At 41.0% G+C, this 16693-nt stretch overlaps 1 protein-coding gene across 2 annotated transcripts in view; it reads right to left on the bottom strand.

Moving 5' to 3' along the window:
• The window catches only part of DGKZ (diacylglycerol kinase zeta), a 746996-nt gene extending 738582 nt beyond the window's left edge, over window positions 1-8414 (bottom strand). Inside the window, exons 1-2 of one of the 2 annotated variants that reach the window (XM_085884240.1) lie at window positions 8249-8414; window positions 7887-8037 (exon numbers count right to left, since the gene is read on the bottom strand). In XM_085884240.1, coding sequence (XP_085740366.1) covers window positions 7887-8026 — 140 coding nt within the window. In that variant the 5' untranslated portion in view covers window positions 8027-8037; window positions 8249-8414. The remainder of the gene's footprint in view (window positions 1-7886; window positions 8038-8248) is intronic. The other variant, XM_085884239.1, reaches the window with a different exon arrangement.
• Between the last annotated feature and the right edge of the window lie 8279 nt (window positions 8415-16693).

Raw genomic sequence — 16693 nt, 5'->3', positions numbered from 1 at the left:
AGTGGAATGTTTCTGAGAAGATCATTTATCATAAGCTGTTTGACTTGATAGCACTATACTTCCCCGTTAGTCATATTTGGTTCAGTTCAACTCCTGCTGAGATTGACACAGTTTATTGGATTTGCTGGCTGGCAGAATAAGTTAGAGGTATGCAGCTGGCAGGAATCCTTGTTTGACTTTGACCTGTCCAGCCTGGGTTCAAATCTGGGCCCAGCTATAAACTTTAACCCTGGTGTTAATGAAGGAGCCATCCATCGGAAGGACATCAAGCCAGAGGACCCATCCACCAGCAATTTGTGGACGTTAAATATTCCTTGGGGTTTTTCAGATGAAGGGGAGGCAGGTTCGTTGCCAGCACCCTCAACAAATCCCAAATTCCTGCCATTCCCAAATTCCCCGTGACTGCTGGGAAGGAATCGGCAAAGCACCCAGAATGACTCTTTCAAAGAGACCACTTTGTCAGCACTTGTGCTCTGGAAAGAGTGTTATGTGGTACATTTATGGTGATGATTAGACTTGCATGCGAGAGATGTTTTACGAGAGTTATGGTAGTTCTATTAATGGCTGTAGAAACGTTTTCCTTTTGAGAAAGCCACTCGATATTGTTTTCTGTAATATAAAAGTTGTGACTGCTGCAATAGTGGTTTGTGTTTAGAATATATATTCGGTCTCATTATTGGACGAGCAGGATGGCTTGGAGACAGCATTCTGATCCTCATTCTGATGAACCGTCCTCTCTCACAGAGCGTTAGTTCTGCCAAAGTAATTTTTTGGCAAGGCTTCTACTGGGTGGTTTGCCATTGCTTTCCCAGGAGTAGTTTGGGTCGGAATTTGGAATTTGGCTATGGTGCTGGCGATAGCTCATCGACTCTTCTCAAAGGACACTTTAACGTCCAGCAACGTATGTCGGCAGATGGGACACCCAGTTTAACGCTCATCTGAGGGACGGCACACACATTGATTAATCATCCTGCCTGTGAAACTCTGGGTTCACAGTTTATAGCTGGGCCTCACTTGTGGATATTAATAAGAGTCGGCTATTGTGTCAATACTTTCACAAAAATAATAAATTATTACTGTTTTGCTTACTTTCACTTATAAAGGCATGTTGAAATCACCGAGCATGTTCTTTGTACAGGTAACCTCAGCACCATCTCATCTCATATAATCAGAGAGCTGTCTTGATGGGGTTTGATCTAAGCATCCATGCATATGATTTGCCATTCAGATTCTTTGGTGAATGAAATCTATACTATGAGAGAGATGCTTGTCTGAGATGGCCAAACGGATCTTTGTCAAACTTTCAGAGGTTCATCAGTGAGTGCCGGGGAGTGTTTAAGGGGGAAAAAAATTGAAAATTTAAATGAATTTTTGGGGGATTTTTTTTTCTTCAAAAAACACTCGTGCATAAGCCTTAGTAGTTTTATGTGAAAGGTATTATTAAATGATCCCCGACTCCATTCTTTAGTGGATGTTGGAAGTATTTTTGGACCCCACCAACACATGTTGTTGTTCTTCTTCTTCTTCTTTCGGCTGCTCCTGTTAGGGGTCGCTACAGCGGATCATCCGTTATGATCCGCATACTGATTTGGCACAGGTTTTATGCCGGATGCCCTTCGTGACGCAACCTGGTCACCTCTTACGACACAGGGATAAGGATTGGGTTTCGCCATGATTCCGGGCTGCCCTACACCCTCTTATCGCGCGGTCCAGCGTAGAGCCCCCGTCCTCAAGCGATCCTCCAACCCAAGCCTCCGAGTTGCCGGATTACAGGCGCATGCTGCTACGCCCGGTGTTGGCCCCCACCAGTATATATATATATATATATATATATATATATATATATATATATATATATATATATATATATATATATATATATATATATATATATATGATTTGTTCAAAATGCCAACAAGATTAGAACAGTACTGGGCAATGATGGATACCCTTGTTAGTACTCAATAAGCCAGGTCTTTGTCATAACCACAAACATTGTGAATCTTTAAAAAAAACAATAGAAAAATCCACAAATTGTTTTGCATTTCCTGCTCCAGCACATATGTTATATCACATGGAAAGAGACTTACAATTGGCTTTGAAGCCCTGCTGTGAATGACCAACATTCCAGGCAACAAAACGGAATGTTTCTGACTGCAAACAAGGGTGGCAAAAGAACCACCAAATGAAACCTGCTGGTAGGGAACAATCTCTATTCTCATGGGAAAGATGCACTTTGATGGATAAAAACACATAGCATACCATTTATGGTGAAGGGCTTCATATCCAAACAAAATTCAGTCTCACCATTCCTGCAAACCATGGTAGATTGCCTTTTGTTTGGTTGTCTGAATGCTCTTCCCCTTGAACCCCACCAGAACAGCCCAGAGGCATGATTCAACTGGCGAGGAAATTCACCTCCACCAAACGTTGGGAAATAAAGCTTAGTTATGCGGTTTGAGACCGAGTAATATGGAAAATATATAATAGATTCACAGGAAAAGCTATAAGACTGGTGTTGGCTTAATGGTTAATGTGGCTGGCTTAAGATCTTAGGGTTTTGAGTTCAAGTCCCTATTTACCAGTTGAATTGACACCAGGTGGGTTGACTCAGCCTGTCATCCTTTCCGAGGTCTGTGAAATGAGTACCAGCTTACTGGTAACAGGGGACATTGCATCAACGCACAGCCGCAATCCCAGAAAATGATGCAGCCAAGCAGCCGCAGGCTGCTTTCGAATTGAAAAATGTGTAACAGGAAAAGTTAAGCATAGATGTGACCTTAAAATAAAATTTAAAAAAAGAACATTTCATTAATTGTACAACAAAGTAAGAATGTTATATATTTATATAAACCCTGATGGTTAAAAAAACATATGGCCAATTGGAATCTGGATTAACTTTGTAAGTTGTTCAAACATAATTGTTTGGAAATGGAGCGCAAGGCCAGCCATTACAAACAGAGAAAAGGGGTCTCGAGAATACAATATGGCAAAACTGGCTCATTCTCCATATTTAAACATATACCAACAGATTCTGATCATTAATTATATGTATATAAGGCAACAAAGTATTTTCAGTTAGTACATAACGATATCGCGTCTTTACAACTCATCGAGGACACCATCTAGAAAAATGAGGGAGGTTTTTTTTGTATACAAGATTGAGGCTCATGGAAGAGCTCGAGCAGAACGGAAGAGAACAACATGGAAAGGGAGAAACACCAACAGCGGAGTAGAAGTGAGCGTGAGAGTGAGTGAACAAGGTGCACACAAGCTTAATGGAACACAGCAAGAGGAGGAAGTGGAAAATGGGAATGTAACAGAGAAGGAACAAACTAAAGGAGAGAGAGAGAGAGAGAAAGAGAGAGAAAGAGAGAGAAAGAGAGAGAAAGAGAGGATCACAATAACCTGGAAAAGGGAGTGCTTGGAAATGGGGTCATTGAGGGTAGAAGAGAAAATGAGTTTCCATTTTTAAAATGGCTTCACACTTCTCAAGTGCAAGGAAATATTTGATGAAAACCATCATAAGTGAGGGCTGGTTATGACAGCCGAGAAGTATGCACTTCCACTTCCTTCACCTCTGAGCTGTCCAGCCTGCATTGGAATAACGCAGGGGATCATGAAGGGAAACGTGTGTGCCTTCCCTTGTTCCCTTGGGTAGACATTGAGCCTGAGGACCAGTCTGCCAGCACTTGGCTGTCCGAAAACAATAAAAAATCCCATGATCACCTTCATAAAGAGTAGGTGAGTTATCGCTGCCATCCTGAGCATACTGCTCCCAAAACCCTCTTGCTAACCCACACTTAGCGAGCCTGGCAAGTATGCCGGTACCCACAATGCGAGTTGAGGGAGAGGTCTCCGTCCAGCAGTGGACTGAAAACAGGCTGTTGATGATGATCACAAGTGAAGGAGCTGGAGCAAGCCTCGCACACTACTTCTCCCCCACCCCCACCACACTCCCCAAGAAAACGTTGCGGAATTATTCTTCAAATAAGAAAGCGTAGTGGAATGGACTCAAACGTGAGATTGCTGCAGATAATGAGAAAGCACATTCACGACATATTTGATTGCGATTGGGGAAGCTCCCATTTTTTGCGAGGGTTCTGCCATTTTAATTTTTTTGCTTAATTTATCAATTACCCAGCAAGTCATATCGAATGCATCATCACGGAGGTTCTGATTGAGCAGCATGAGAAATACATTCTGAAAAACGTTCGCTTTGCAGACATTCGTCTCACATGCATCCGTGCACACAGCGATCAATTTGCCATCGCCTTACATCCATACATGAGTGTTGACAATGTGAAAATGAACAAAACAATGCTGTCGGTTCTCTGGAATAACAAAGACAAAAATCCACAATGCCTCGATTGCTGGTGCATCAGAAGCAATGGTTATTTGCTTCCAGCCACGATCATGAATAGATGTCATGCACTATCGAGGATGTTTTTGCAGGTAAATTGGAAGGATTTTACAATTTCTATCAAATACAGGGAAATCACAGAGGCATGGGAAATGGGTAAATAAATAAATATATGTGAAAGAGCCCTGGGCATTCATCTGATGTGGCGCTGTCTGGATATTCATTACGCAAAGAAACCGCAGGGTAGGGGACCTGGTATGAAGAAAATAGTAAAAAATATGAGTGAAAGGGTTGCATGGGGCATGGGCTGGCAGGATATCTGAAGGTCTGCACACTCGCCTTGGGCTGTTTAGCCCGAGTTCGAATCTTGACCCAATTATAACTTTCACCCTGGCATTTCACAAGCAGGGCAACACATCAAATGTGCATCGTCTTCCAGAATGGCAATGAGCCGAAGGAACCTGTCTGCCGGCATTGGTTGTGCAGGTCAGATTAGATATTGTACCATGCTCTATACAGAGTGTTGGTGCTACTGAAACAGTTTATATGCCGAGTGTTACAATCCTGAAAAATCCTGGACAAGCCTGGACAAACCACTCGGGTGTAGAAATTCAGGGCAGGAATTCTGGAATTTGTTCAGGATGCTGGTGATAGCTCACCTACTGTTCACAAAGGACACCATGAGATCTTTAATGTCCACCAATGAATTCTGGCAGATGGGACACTCAGTTTAACATCCATCTGAGGGACGGCACACACATTGAGGAATCACCCTGTCTGTGAAACATTGGTTTATAGCTGGTCAGGATTCAAATCCAGGCTCAACAGCTTTGAGGCAAATGTGCGTACCTCTCAGGTTTATCGCCAGTCCACTGGATGTTGGGAGATGTAATCTACCAGATCCCACTGTGTATTTCATGAAGAGGAAGGTGAGTTATTGCCGGCACCATCGACAAATTCCAAATTCCAGTTCTGACTTCTGGGAAGGCAATTGAAAACCATCGAGCAGAACCCTTGCCAAGAAACCGCCTTGGTATGCAGCATTGACACTGTGAAGGGTATGGTATATCGATGATGATGGAACAAACACACAAGAGACTGGAGGTGAGGGGGTGTTGAAAAATTCTACCATTTCATCCAAATTATATGTACATGACCTCTTATTAAGCAGCACAATGTAGGCGATCGTCACTGACACCCTGACAAAATTCCAAATTCCTGCCAAAACCTACTGGGATAAGCGCATCAGCAGCACAGCAATGCTCCCCAGAAATGATTCCACCAGCAGTCGGGTGCTACACACAATTGCATGAAAAAAAAAAAAGGACATTAAGCAGCAAAATTAAGGTTTTTGCAATTTGTGGAAGATGTCAATTTTCCTCGGCAATATAAATGCAGGGGATATGTCGACAATTTGGTAAAATGTTGACTTTCTTTAAACGGAAAATATCAACAAAGTTCAATCATTCTCTCTACCTTGGAGCTGGATTTTAACATTCAGATCTTGAACTTCTTCTTCAACTTCTTCTTGAACTTCTTCTTGAAAGTATTCTTGAACAAGAATACTTCTTGTTCATCAACATAAATAAATAAATGGATCACTGGAGAAAATTCACTCGTTTTTTTACCCAAAGTCTCCAATGACCAACATCAAGTCGATCCCAAATATAATTTACATTTCATTGAAAAAAAATTACCAACTACTAGGTTTTAATAAAGGTACATTGAAACAGCACCTGGTATTGATTTAATCATACATTTCAAACATCATGTCAAACTGTAATGCAGCCAATATATATATATATATATATATATATATATATATATATATATATATATATATATATATATATATATATATATATATATATATATATATATATATATATATATATATATATATCAAACACGCACACGTACACATACAAGTTGGGTCTGGTCAATATCAGGTTTTTTTAGACTTTCGTAAACCATCAAGAATATCGATGTGGGAAGCTGTAGTAAAAATTAACCCAAGAGTGCACCATGCAAATGAGTCAAAGGTCCTCATTTCCTAGTTTGAGGTCATTTACACTCAGTGTCATCCCGTGGTGTGTGTGGACCCGTTGTATGTTAATTTCCATTCTGCACATGGAATACAGCATCAACACTTAAATGCAATTGGTTTGATGCCTGACAAAGAATTTACCTTCTAATGTGGTTCTCTTGGCCTGAAGAAGCCTGCTGTGAAGTTGGTGAAACGTTGCCTGAGACTGGGTCTGCTCTTGCTTATTGCTCAAATTAGCGTAGATCTAGTTTTACTTTTGGTTGGAAGTGCCTTATTTGTCTTCTTCAAAAATGTGTAATCCCAACTGCCCAAATCTTATCTACAATATATATATATATATATATATATATATATATATATATATATATATATATATATATATATATATATAAATATATATGAAAGACCCACCTACATCTCTCACCTGTGAATGGAGGGAATAGCCAATCAGCCCTCACCTTATCAACAAAACCCAGGTGGCTAGGATTATATAAGTAATTGATATCTCCCACACTCCACTCGCCAAAGAAGCTGTGTAAAGCAACCCAAGAAGGCCGACACAAGGTAAGTGCTTTACTGTTTCAAACCCTTCCCAGAGTTCCTCCATGCTTACCTTGCATTGGTATAGACAGATAATATTTGTGGTCATGTGTATATATATATATATATATATATATATATATATATATATATATATATATATATATATATATATATATATATATATATATATATATATATACACATGTGTGTCCACTGCTGTGCATATTAATTAATAGGGAAAGCAAACGTGTGTATCAAGTTGTTATTGTTCTCTTACAAACATTTTTCAAAAGGGATGGAAATTCACAACCAGGCTACGAAGCCACGAGTGTCTCTCTCACATCACAGTCTTCATTGAGCAAAGTCAATCGATATAACACACTCACACCTTGAAAATGAACAAAAAAAACCCTTTTCGCAACCCCATGACGCAGTTCATCCTTCTACACATCATGCAACCTTCGAAACACCATGCTGGCTATGCAGGGCACACTCAAGAGTTCACCACGACCCTTCATTGTGGAGGACCATAGAATGAGGAAGCCTGTTCTCAATCAGTCTGTTCAAGTATCACCAACCCAGGTCGTGACTCAATAAATGTGTTATGAAGATGTGAAGAGAAAGATGGGAAAAATCATATGGATCTTTCCTGCAGGATTAACTCATTGGACAATCAGATGAGATTTTGATAGGCATGTGGAAATACATTGGGATGAGGAGTTGAAAATATCAACACCATGCCATAAAAGGTACAACATAGCACCACACAGTGATCGTTTGAATTGTTTGTAAATAAATGAAGCCCATGTGGAGATCACCTAATATGATCGGAGGGGATGCACAGCCATCACCCAATGTGAAACAGGATTTGCATTTTTATATGGACATATTTTTTTAATAATCCTTTGCAGCACCAGATGAGCATTTCCTCACCGATAAGACGTTTGCTTCCTGAGTGCCAGCGGCACACAACGCTCCCCAGAAACCTCCAGAAGACCGATGAAATCGGCTTGTCCAGCCAGTTCTTGCTCACGGGCCGGGCTTTGGAGCCCTGCGGGCTGCGCTTCAGCCATCGCAGCACCTGCTGCGAAGGAAGAAATGAAGAGAGGAGAGATGAGAGAGAGAGAGAGAGAGAGAGAGAGAGAGAGAGAGAGAGAGCGAGAGAGAGAGAGAGAGAGAGAGAGAGAGAGAGAGAGAGAGAGAGAGAGAGAGAGAGAGAGAGAGAGAGAGAGAGAGAGAGAGAGAGAGAGAGAATAAAGAGGAGAGCACAGGGGAAGGAGTGCTGCAAGCTCGACCTCTATTCGGAAAAATGTATAAATCACGATCCGAGCAGCTCTCGGGATCCAAAAAAGAAGGTTGGGGAAGACGATGCGAAGAGAGGAGATAAGAGGGAGAGGGTGGGTGGAAGCTCCAGCTGTCGCTGCCGCCCCCAGGATGAAACTGGACGAACGAGTTGCACCACCCGCTTTGTACAACCTCCGCAACTCTCACGCTACCGAACCAGCAGCATCCATGCTGTGATGCTCAGCATCAGCAACACAATCTCAGCAGCCACACTGCTTTAAATACCCCAGGCCACATCATCCTCTGCATTCTCTTGCATAGATCCACATTACTTCATCAGCTCACGCAGCACACCGCACCACATGTAGAGCACCCCACACCATGACACCAGTACCACACAACCACCAATTGTGCACTGATTTAAAATCAAAACAACTATTTGACATGAAACGAGCCCTTTCCTGGACTTTCAGTATACGTACAAAGAGACTTCTGCAGCATGGAACAAATTCACTGCATTTACACAAACATGTCCTTTTGTGAGATACAGGACATCTGCACTTTTACCAATACAATGGTATCAATCAATATGAACCATAATACCAAATTGCCAGTACCATTCTCCTTATGCAATACATGAACCTTGGAGTTCCATCTCTAACAAGTCACAAGGCATCAACAAGTCACGAGGACACTTGCTCAAAGTTGTTGGTCTCAACCTGCAGAGTCCATGCTTTTCTCTTGGCCAACTCTATGTTGGTTGTTCTCGAGTTGGCAATGGCAAAAACCTTTTCATCTTGGCCTGTTGATGGTCCCACCTGAACCACTGTGTTGGATTATTAGAGTTCTCCTCTGAACCACTGTGTTGGTTTATTAGAGTTCCCTTCTGAACCACTGTGTTGGATTATATATTAGAGTTCCCATCTGAACCACTGTGTTGGATTATTAGAGTTCCCATCTGAACCACTGTGTTGGATTATTAGAGTTCCCTTCTGAACCACTGTGTTGGATTATTAGAGTTCCCATCTGAACCACTGTGTTGGATTATTAGAGTTCCCTTCTGAACCCTGTGTTGGATTATTAGAGTTCCCTTCTGAACCACTGTGTTGGATTATTAGAGTTCTCCTCTGAACCACTGTGTTGGATTATTAGAGTTCCCTTCTGAACCACTGTGTTGGATTATTAGAGTTCCCTTCTGAACCACTGTGTTGGATTATTAGAGTTCCCCTCTGAACCATTGTGTTGGATTATTAGAGTTCCCATCTGAACCACTGTGTTGGATTATTAGAGTTCCCTTCTGAACCACTGTGTTGGATTATTGGAGTTCCCTTCTGAACCACTGTGTTGGATTATTAGAGTTCCCCTCTGAACCACTGTGTTGGATTATTAGAGTTCCCATCTGAACCACTGTGTTGGATTATTGGAGTTCCCTTCTGAACCCTGTGTTGGTTTATTAGAGTTCCCCTCTGAACCCTGTGTTGGATTATTAGAGTTCCCCTCTGAACCCTGTGTTGGATTATTAGAGTTCCCATCTGATCCACTGTGTTGGATTATTGGAGTTCCCTTCTGAACCCTGTGTTGGATTATTGGAGTTCCCTTCTGATCCACTGTGTTGGATTATTAGAGTTCCCCTCTGAACCCTGTGTTGGATTATTTGAGTTCCCCTCTGAACCACTGTGTTGGATTATTAGAGTTCCCATCTGAAACCCTGAGTTGGATTGTTAGTTTTCCTCTCTGAGGCCCTGGGTTGGACTGGTATGTTGCCACCTGAACCCATATCTTGGTCCATTGATGATGCCGTATGAACCCCCCTCTCCTTCCATCCTATTGTTAGATTGTTGGTATTTTAAAATTGAAGATCTGTGATGGACCATTGGTGTTCCTCTCTGAAACAATGTGTTGGACTGTTAGCGTTACCCCTTCTTGGGCTGGGATTGCGTATTCAAAGATTGGACAACACAAGGTATTTGTAACTAGAAAAAACATCAATTTATTGATGACCTCAGTGGACGTACAGCCGACTGGGCAGCCATTTCAACATCTGACGCAGTGATTTCATTCAACATCTCACGGCATACATCAAAGTTATCACGATATTATGAAATAAAATAACGATGTGGTTTATTCTGACTCCATGCAAGAACATCTTGAGTCATCAGTCTCAACCTGAGGCCAATTCACATAACTGTAATGTTAATGTTACATCAGTATGGTGACTGGGTCACAGTGGAAATGTGTTACATTATCAAGAACTTGTTATCTTTATCTTCGAGAGAGACTACCACACTACATCAGTCGTTTACATACTCTGTACTCTCTCAAGAAGTTCATCCTGCACCAGACCTTGCGTGGGGCCGATGTGACATGACCCGCTAACAGATGACCTCACCTTTAAAACAGCAATATCTGCATAGCACTTACACCTAATTCTGACAGAGGAATTTGGATTATGTTCTGGGATTATTTGTTGCAATAATTAAAGGCTATATTTACGTGTAAGTAGACTACAACGACGATCGCAACTCGTTTAACAATCATTTTACCATATTGGGGGTTCGTCACCTGATGGCCTCTCTCCAATTAGTCCTGCCAAAAGTATCCTCCTCCATTAACTCCAACAACTGCATGTCTCCACTGATCACATCCTTCTAGGTCTCTTTTGGTCTACATCTTGGCCTTTTTGTTTTAAGTATTTTTTTTTGTTTTTTGTTTTTACTACAAAATCAGCAACTTTCTTGACAGTCTCATCTTCTCCCTCTCTCACCATTTACCCGAACCACATTAGTCTTCTCTTTCTCAACTCTTCCTTCAGTGCTACTAGCGTTGAGCCTATTTCATGTCCACATTATACTCTGCTGAGTTACCTGTAAGTAGACAACATGTAAATGAGACAAGTTATTACCTGTAAGTAGACAACAACATGTAAATAAGACAGGTTATTAGCTGTAAGTAGACAACGGCCTGAAACATATGATGTCAAGAATTAATGCTCAGGTAACACATTACTTTGGTATGGACAAGATGGAGGTGCAGATGAATTACTACATGAGGTTTTAACTTTTAACCTCAGCAGCGTACAAACGATCATGTTTTCCTTTGTCCTCGCCAGTGTTTCTAAAGCAGTTGGTTATCTTAATATGATCCGGTTATGCTTCCACCAAATGTGCCTCCTCACAATCTGGAGCTCAAGATCGGTGCACCCATTATGCTTCTCAGGAATCTGAACGCACCAACACTCTGCAATGGAACACGTTTAGCTATCAAGAAGTTTATACCAACATGTCATTGAAGCCACAATCATGACTGGTCATGCAGCAGGACAGGATGTCTTCATTCCACGCATTTCAATCATCCCCTCTGACTTGCAATTTCCATTTAGAAGGCTCCAGTTCCCTGTACATTTCAGTTTTGCCATTAGCATCAACAAGTCACAAGGACACTTGCTCAAAGTTGTTGGTCTCAACCTGCAGAGTCCATGCTTTTCTTTTGGCCAACTCTATGTTGGTTGTTCTCGAGTTGGCAATGGCAAAAACCTTTTCATCTTGGCCCCACATGGAGAAACATGCAACATTGTATATCCTGAAGCTCAACAAGGATTAAAAAAAAAAAAAAAACAATGTCAAAGACTGTGATAAAATATGATGTGAAATCATCAGTGCTGAAGAATAAGAAGCAATGCTGGATAAGAAAGGCAGAAAGAGAAACCCAGAAGGAGGAGGAAGGCAGAATGAAGAGGAGGACAGAAGGAGAACAATGAAGAAAAAAAAAAGACAACAAAGAAGAAAGGAAGAAGGAGAGGCAGACAGATGAAGAAAGAGACAAAAATAAGAAAGGCAGGAGGGCAGGAAGATAAAAGTACACAAATAACCCAAAAAACAAGGAATAACAAAAATCCAGAGCAGCAGAAACTCCGCAACATGCAAGACAAGAAGTGAATACAGCAGCAATGATAACTTCCAGAGCAACTGAAACTTCTCAACTGCAAAATGCAAGACTAGAGCAAAATATAGCAACAATGAGTGCAATCTGCTCTCGCATACCTGCGATCACGCAGTCATTGCGTTGTTTTCATTCAGCTCTCAATACTATCTGATCCAGGACACAGCTCAATCCTATGAAACCTTTGTCATCCCTGTGTGAAGTGGGGCCATCGCCATGGAATACAAAACACACAGGAAATGGTGCTTTGTGTTTAGGCGCGACGGTGATGATCATGTTTAACCTTCGACCAGTCAAAGATCCCTGGAGGGAGGGTTAAACATGGCAAGGTAAGCTCTGGTCTTATTTGCTCTCTCCCATCTCCCACCTGTCTTTTTCTTTCCTACTGCTACTCTCCCACCCCCCCCCCACTCTTCTTCTCCTCCCCTCACCACCTTCTCTGTCTCCCCACCCCCGACCTCTCTCCCCCATATCTCCTAATATTTCCATCAACGAAAAGATGGGTGGCATTTGCTCATGTGACAATAAAAGACACAAAACCAATGAACTTTTTTCATGAGGTGTGTGTTTACGTTCACACACACACACACACACACACACACACACACACACACACACACACACACACACACACACACACACACACACACACACACACACACACACACACACACACACACACACACACCTTAGATGTAGGCATGGACGACTTTACACCGTTCCAGTCCTGGAGTGCTCCAGGAGACGAGGCAAACGTAGGTGTAATTTTTTTAAAAATTGTTTTCTTTTCACTTCATTCTTTTTTTATTCAAAGTCAATGCTCATGGATGAGTATTTTCTGAAAAAAAAGTGATTCATTGATCGTTTTATTTGTATGATATCTCCACAATTTTGTCAAAAACTTTATACCTTTCCAGGTGTTGGGTCTGAGCAATCCAGAAAACGAACAGTAAGACCCATAAACCTGCAAAGCTCGGGAAACTCATAAAATCATGAGAATAGAAAGAATAAGCTTACCTTTGCTAAAGGAATCGAAGCAGTAATTCAATTTCAAAGTTGCTAAAAAAAAACAAACAACAAAAAAAAAAAAAACAGAGAGAAGTCGATTTCAACAGAAAAAGCTCACAGGAGGAAATTAAATGCAGAAACACATTTATACATGGCAGTGGAATGGAATGACGTCAACAATGATTCAACTTGATTCCATTCCCTCTCCCACCCTCCAAGTTGAGAATTTGTTCCCAGGACCTATTGTCGTGCAAATAAGGTAATTGGGCACATTAACCCACAGGACTGGGAAGGAAGTGTTAAGGTAAGAAGCTTTTCCCTCGATCCTGAGATGAAATATTTTAATATTTATGTCACGGAATTGTTTGTAAGTTATAGGAGCATATAAGGAGGCTCATGCAAAGAAAAATTATATAAATATCATATACTCCAACTCCAACTCCTCCAACAACTCCAGCTCCAACTCCTCCAACTCCTCCAACAACTCCAACAACTCCAACAACTCCAACTCCAAATCCTACTCCTTCGACCACCACCACCACCACGCTGGGTCTCCTCGACCCCAAGAGTGTGTTGTGAAGTCATCTTTTCACTTGAACCTGAATGATTTTTTTTTTTTGATATCCATGTCACTCAATTATTTGTTACTAAGTTATAGGAGCATATAATTAGGCTTTTGCAAATAAATTAATTATTCCGTGGTGTAAATTATTCACGTTGCTGATTCATCTTCATGAGGCCGTGACACCAATCGGCACGAAACCCTTTTCAACCGTCGCTTCGGCTGTCTTACAATGAAGGCAACACGTATAGGGAGTACAAAACGATTGTGAATATGACAGGTCCGAGGCATGTTTGCCTTCACATGGCAGTGAGCACCAGCATGGCGGCTGTAAGATTGAAATCTCTCTTCAAACCACCAAACCACCCAAAGTCTTCAACCACACATAACACCCTCCTCTCCCTTTATTCCCTCTGTTCAAAGCTAAAGGGCAAATTGTTACATTGTCATTACATATTTATTCATTCCCTCATTGAAATAGTGGAATATTTAGCTCTAGATGCCATTAACTCTATTCATGGAAAGCAAGATCAAAGGAGGAAGTGGATGTCCGACTGGTCCTGGCTTATTACGGTCGGTCGTTTGTCTTTCCGTGTGATTATTACTGCCACCACTTAAGGTGAAGGAGGTTATGTGTTCACCCCTCTCTGTCTGTCTGTTTGTTAACCTCCGCCATCGAAGATGGATGGAGGTTACTGTTTTCAGCCTTGTCTGTTTGTTTGTTTGTTTGTGAACAGTATTACGGAAAAACTCCTGGACGGATTTCGACGAAACTTGGTGGGGGGATTAGGTATGGTGCAAGGATTATGCCATTAGATTTTGGACTTGGTCCAAAAAAAAATTTTTTTTTTCAAAAAAATTTCGATTTTATTTGAAAAATATTTGAATTTTTTTTTTTTTTTTTGCATTTCTACATGTTTTAAGTGATTTCCAATCCCCCAAAAAACATTTGTTAGAGAAAAAAACAGAAATTTTGCAAGTTTTTTCAAAAAAATTTCGATTTTATTTGAAAAATATTTGAATTTTTTTTTTTTTTTGCATTTCTACTTGTTTTAAGTGATTTCCAACCCCCCAAAAAACATTTGTTAGAGAAAAAAACACAGAAATTTTGCAAGTTTTTTCAAAAAAATTTCGATTTTATTTTTTTGGCATTTCTACATATGCGAGTCAATCTAGTTTAGTTTATTCAATCTAGGTTAAGTAGAGTCTGATCCGTTTTGACCTACAATGAATAAGATATCAGGTTCACTTAAGTGACCCAGCAGTATTGGCGGTGGAGGTTTTGCACTCCACCGAGTGCTCCCCCTCTAGTTTGTCTATTTGTTTGTTTGTCTGTTTGTCACACGATTTTGGCCACAGTTTTCAAGCGATCGTTTTGAAATTTTATGTGTATGTAAGTGACTCGCCAAGGATGGCAACACTAAATTTTGGTGAAGATCCGAATTCAGATCCTGATCTGAGAATTTTTTTTCAGCGATTCTTCACCATTTGGAGATCGGGACAAAAACTACGTAAACCATGTTATCTCTTAAAGTTGTGGACGACTTGTGACAAAACGAGGCAGAAGAGCTGGTTAGGGGACAAGAACAAGCCGATTTGATTTTGGTTAAGGTCCGGAATCAGATCCCACCCATCAGTGGTTTACAAAATGTAAACTATTCAGCCTGACAGAGGTATATGTTCTCCATGGAGTGTCATTCCGTTTCGCCAAGTTGTCACTACGAGTGATTTTTCATTTGTCTGTTTGTCGCACGGTTTTTAGCCAGTTTTCAAACAATCGTTTTGACATTTTTAGTGTGTGTAGGTGACCGGACAAGGATGGCAAAGCTAAATTTTGGTGAAGATCTGAATCCAGACCCGTATCTGAGAATTTTTTTCAGCCATTCATCACCATTGAGAGTTTGGGCCAAAAACGATGAAAAGCACAATATCTCAAAAGGTTATGGATGGATTCACACGAAACTTGGTGGACAGGTTGGAAGTGGCATGAGGAAGAAGTGATTCAATTTTGGTGGAGATCCGAATCCAGATCTGCATACAAGAATTTTTTAATTTTCAACTGATTCTTCACCATTGAGAGATGGGGCTAAAAATGACATTGCATGTTATCTCAAAAAGTTGAGGACGCATTCAGATGAAACTTTGTGGACAGGTTGGGTGTGCAATAAGGACTAATTGTTTTGATTTTAGTGAAGATCCGAATCCAGATCCAGATTAGAGAATTTTTCAGGTGATTAATTATTCACCATTGATAGATAAGGCCAAAAACGATGTTGAGCACAATATCTCAAAAGGTTATGGACGGATTCACACAAAACTTGGTGGACAGGTTTGGAGTGCCACGAGGATGAATCGATTCGATTTTGCTGAAGATCAGAATCTGGATCTGGATACGATAATTATTTAATTTTAAAAGTGATTCTTCACCATTGTGAGATAGGGCCAAAAATGATACGGTACAGTATAGCAAGATATTTCAAACATGTATTGCGACCAATATGTTCTCGTGGATTAGGCATTACATGGCGGAGGTATGCGCTCACCCTAGTGCCCTTCCAGTTTAATAAGTGATTATGAGGAGCCTAATTGTGTTATTAAATGATAGTAAATGAATTATACCAGCAGAGTACCCGCCCTGCAGGCGGTCTTGTTCCAAGCATGCAACACATTCTTCTGACACATACCTTTATTTTGGCGGTGTAAAGGGCAAGTGACAGCTTCGTTTCGGAAAAATAAATAACCCGGGTTACGTGCATGAGGAAAAATACCTACTGCATATAATTCAAAACATATCACTGCACTGGAAAACGTGGGGACAAGAATACTGTACTGTTAATGGTGACATCCCACTCTCTGCTGTACCATCTGTCATCCCTCAGACCGGCAAGCAGCAGCTTCTTCGCTCTCTGCAGATCTGGATAAAATCACAAACTGATCCAACACGTGG

The sequence above is a fragment of the Eptatretus burgeri genome, chromosome 6 (genome assembly GCF_056783735.1).
Source record: "Eptatretus burgeri isolate ZD-2024b chromosome 6, Ebu_testis_v1, whole genome shotgun sequence".
NCBI lineage: Eukaryota > Metazoa > Chordata > Myxini > Myxiniformes > Myxinidae > Eptatretus > Eptatretus burgeri.
This window is presented reverse-complemented; position numbering and strand designations above follow the sequence as displayed.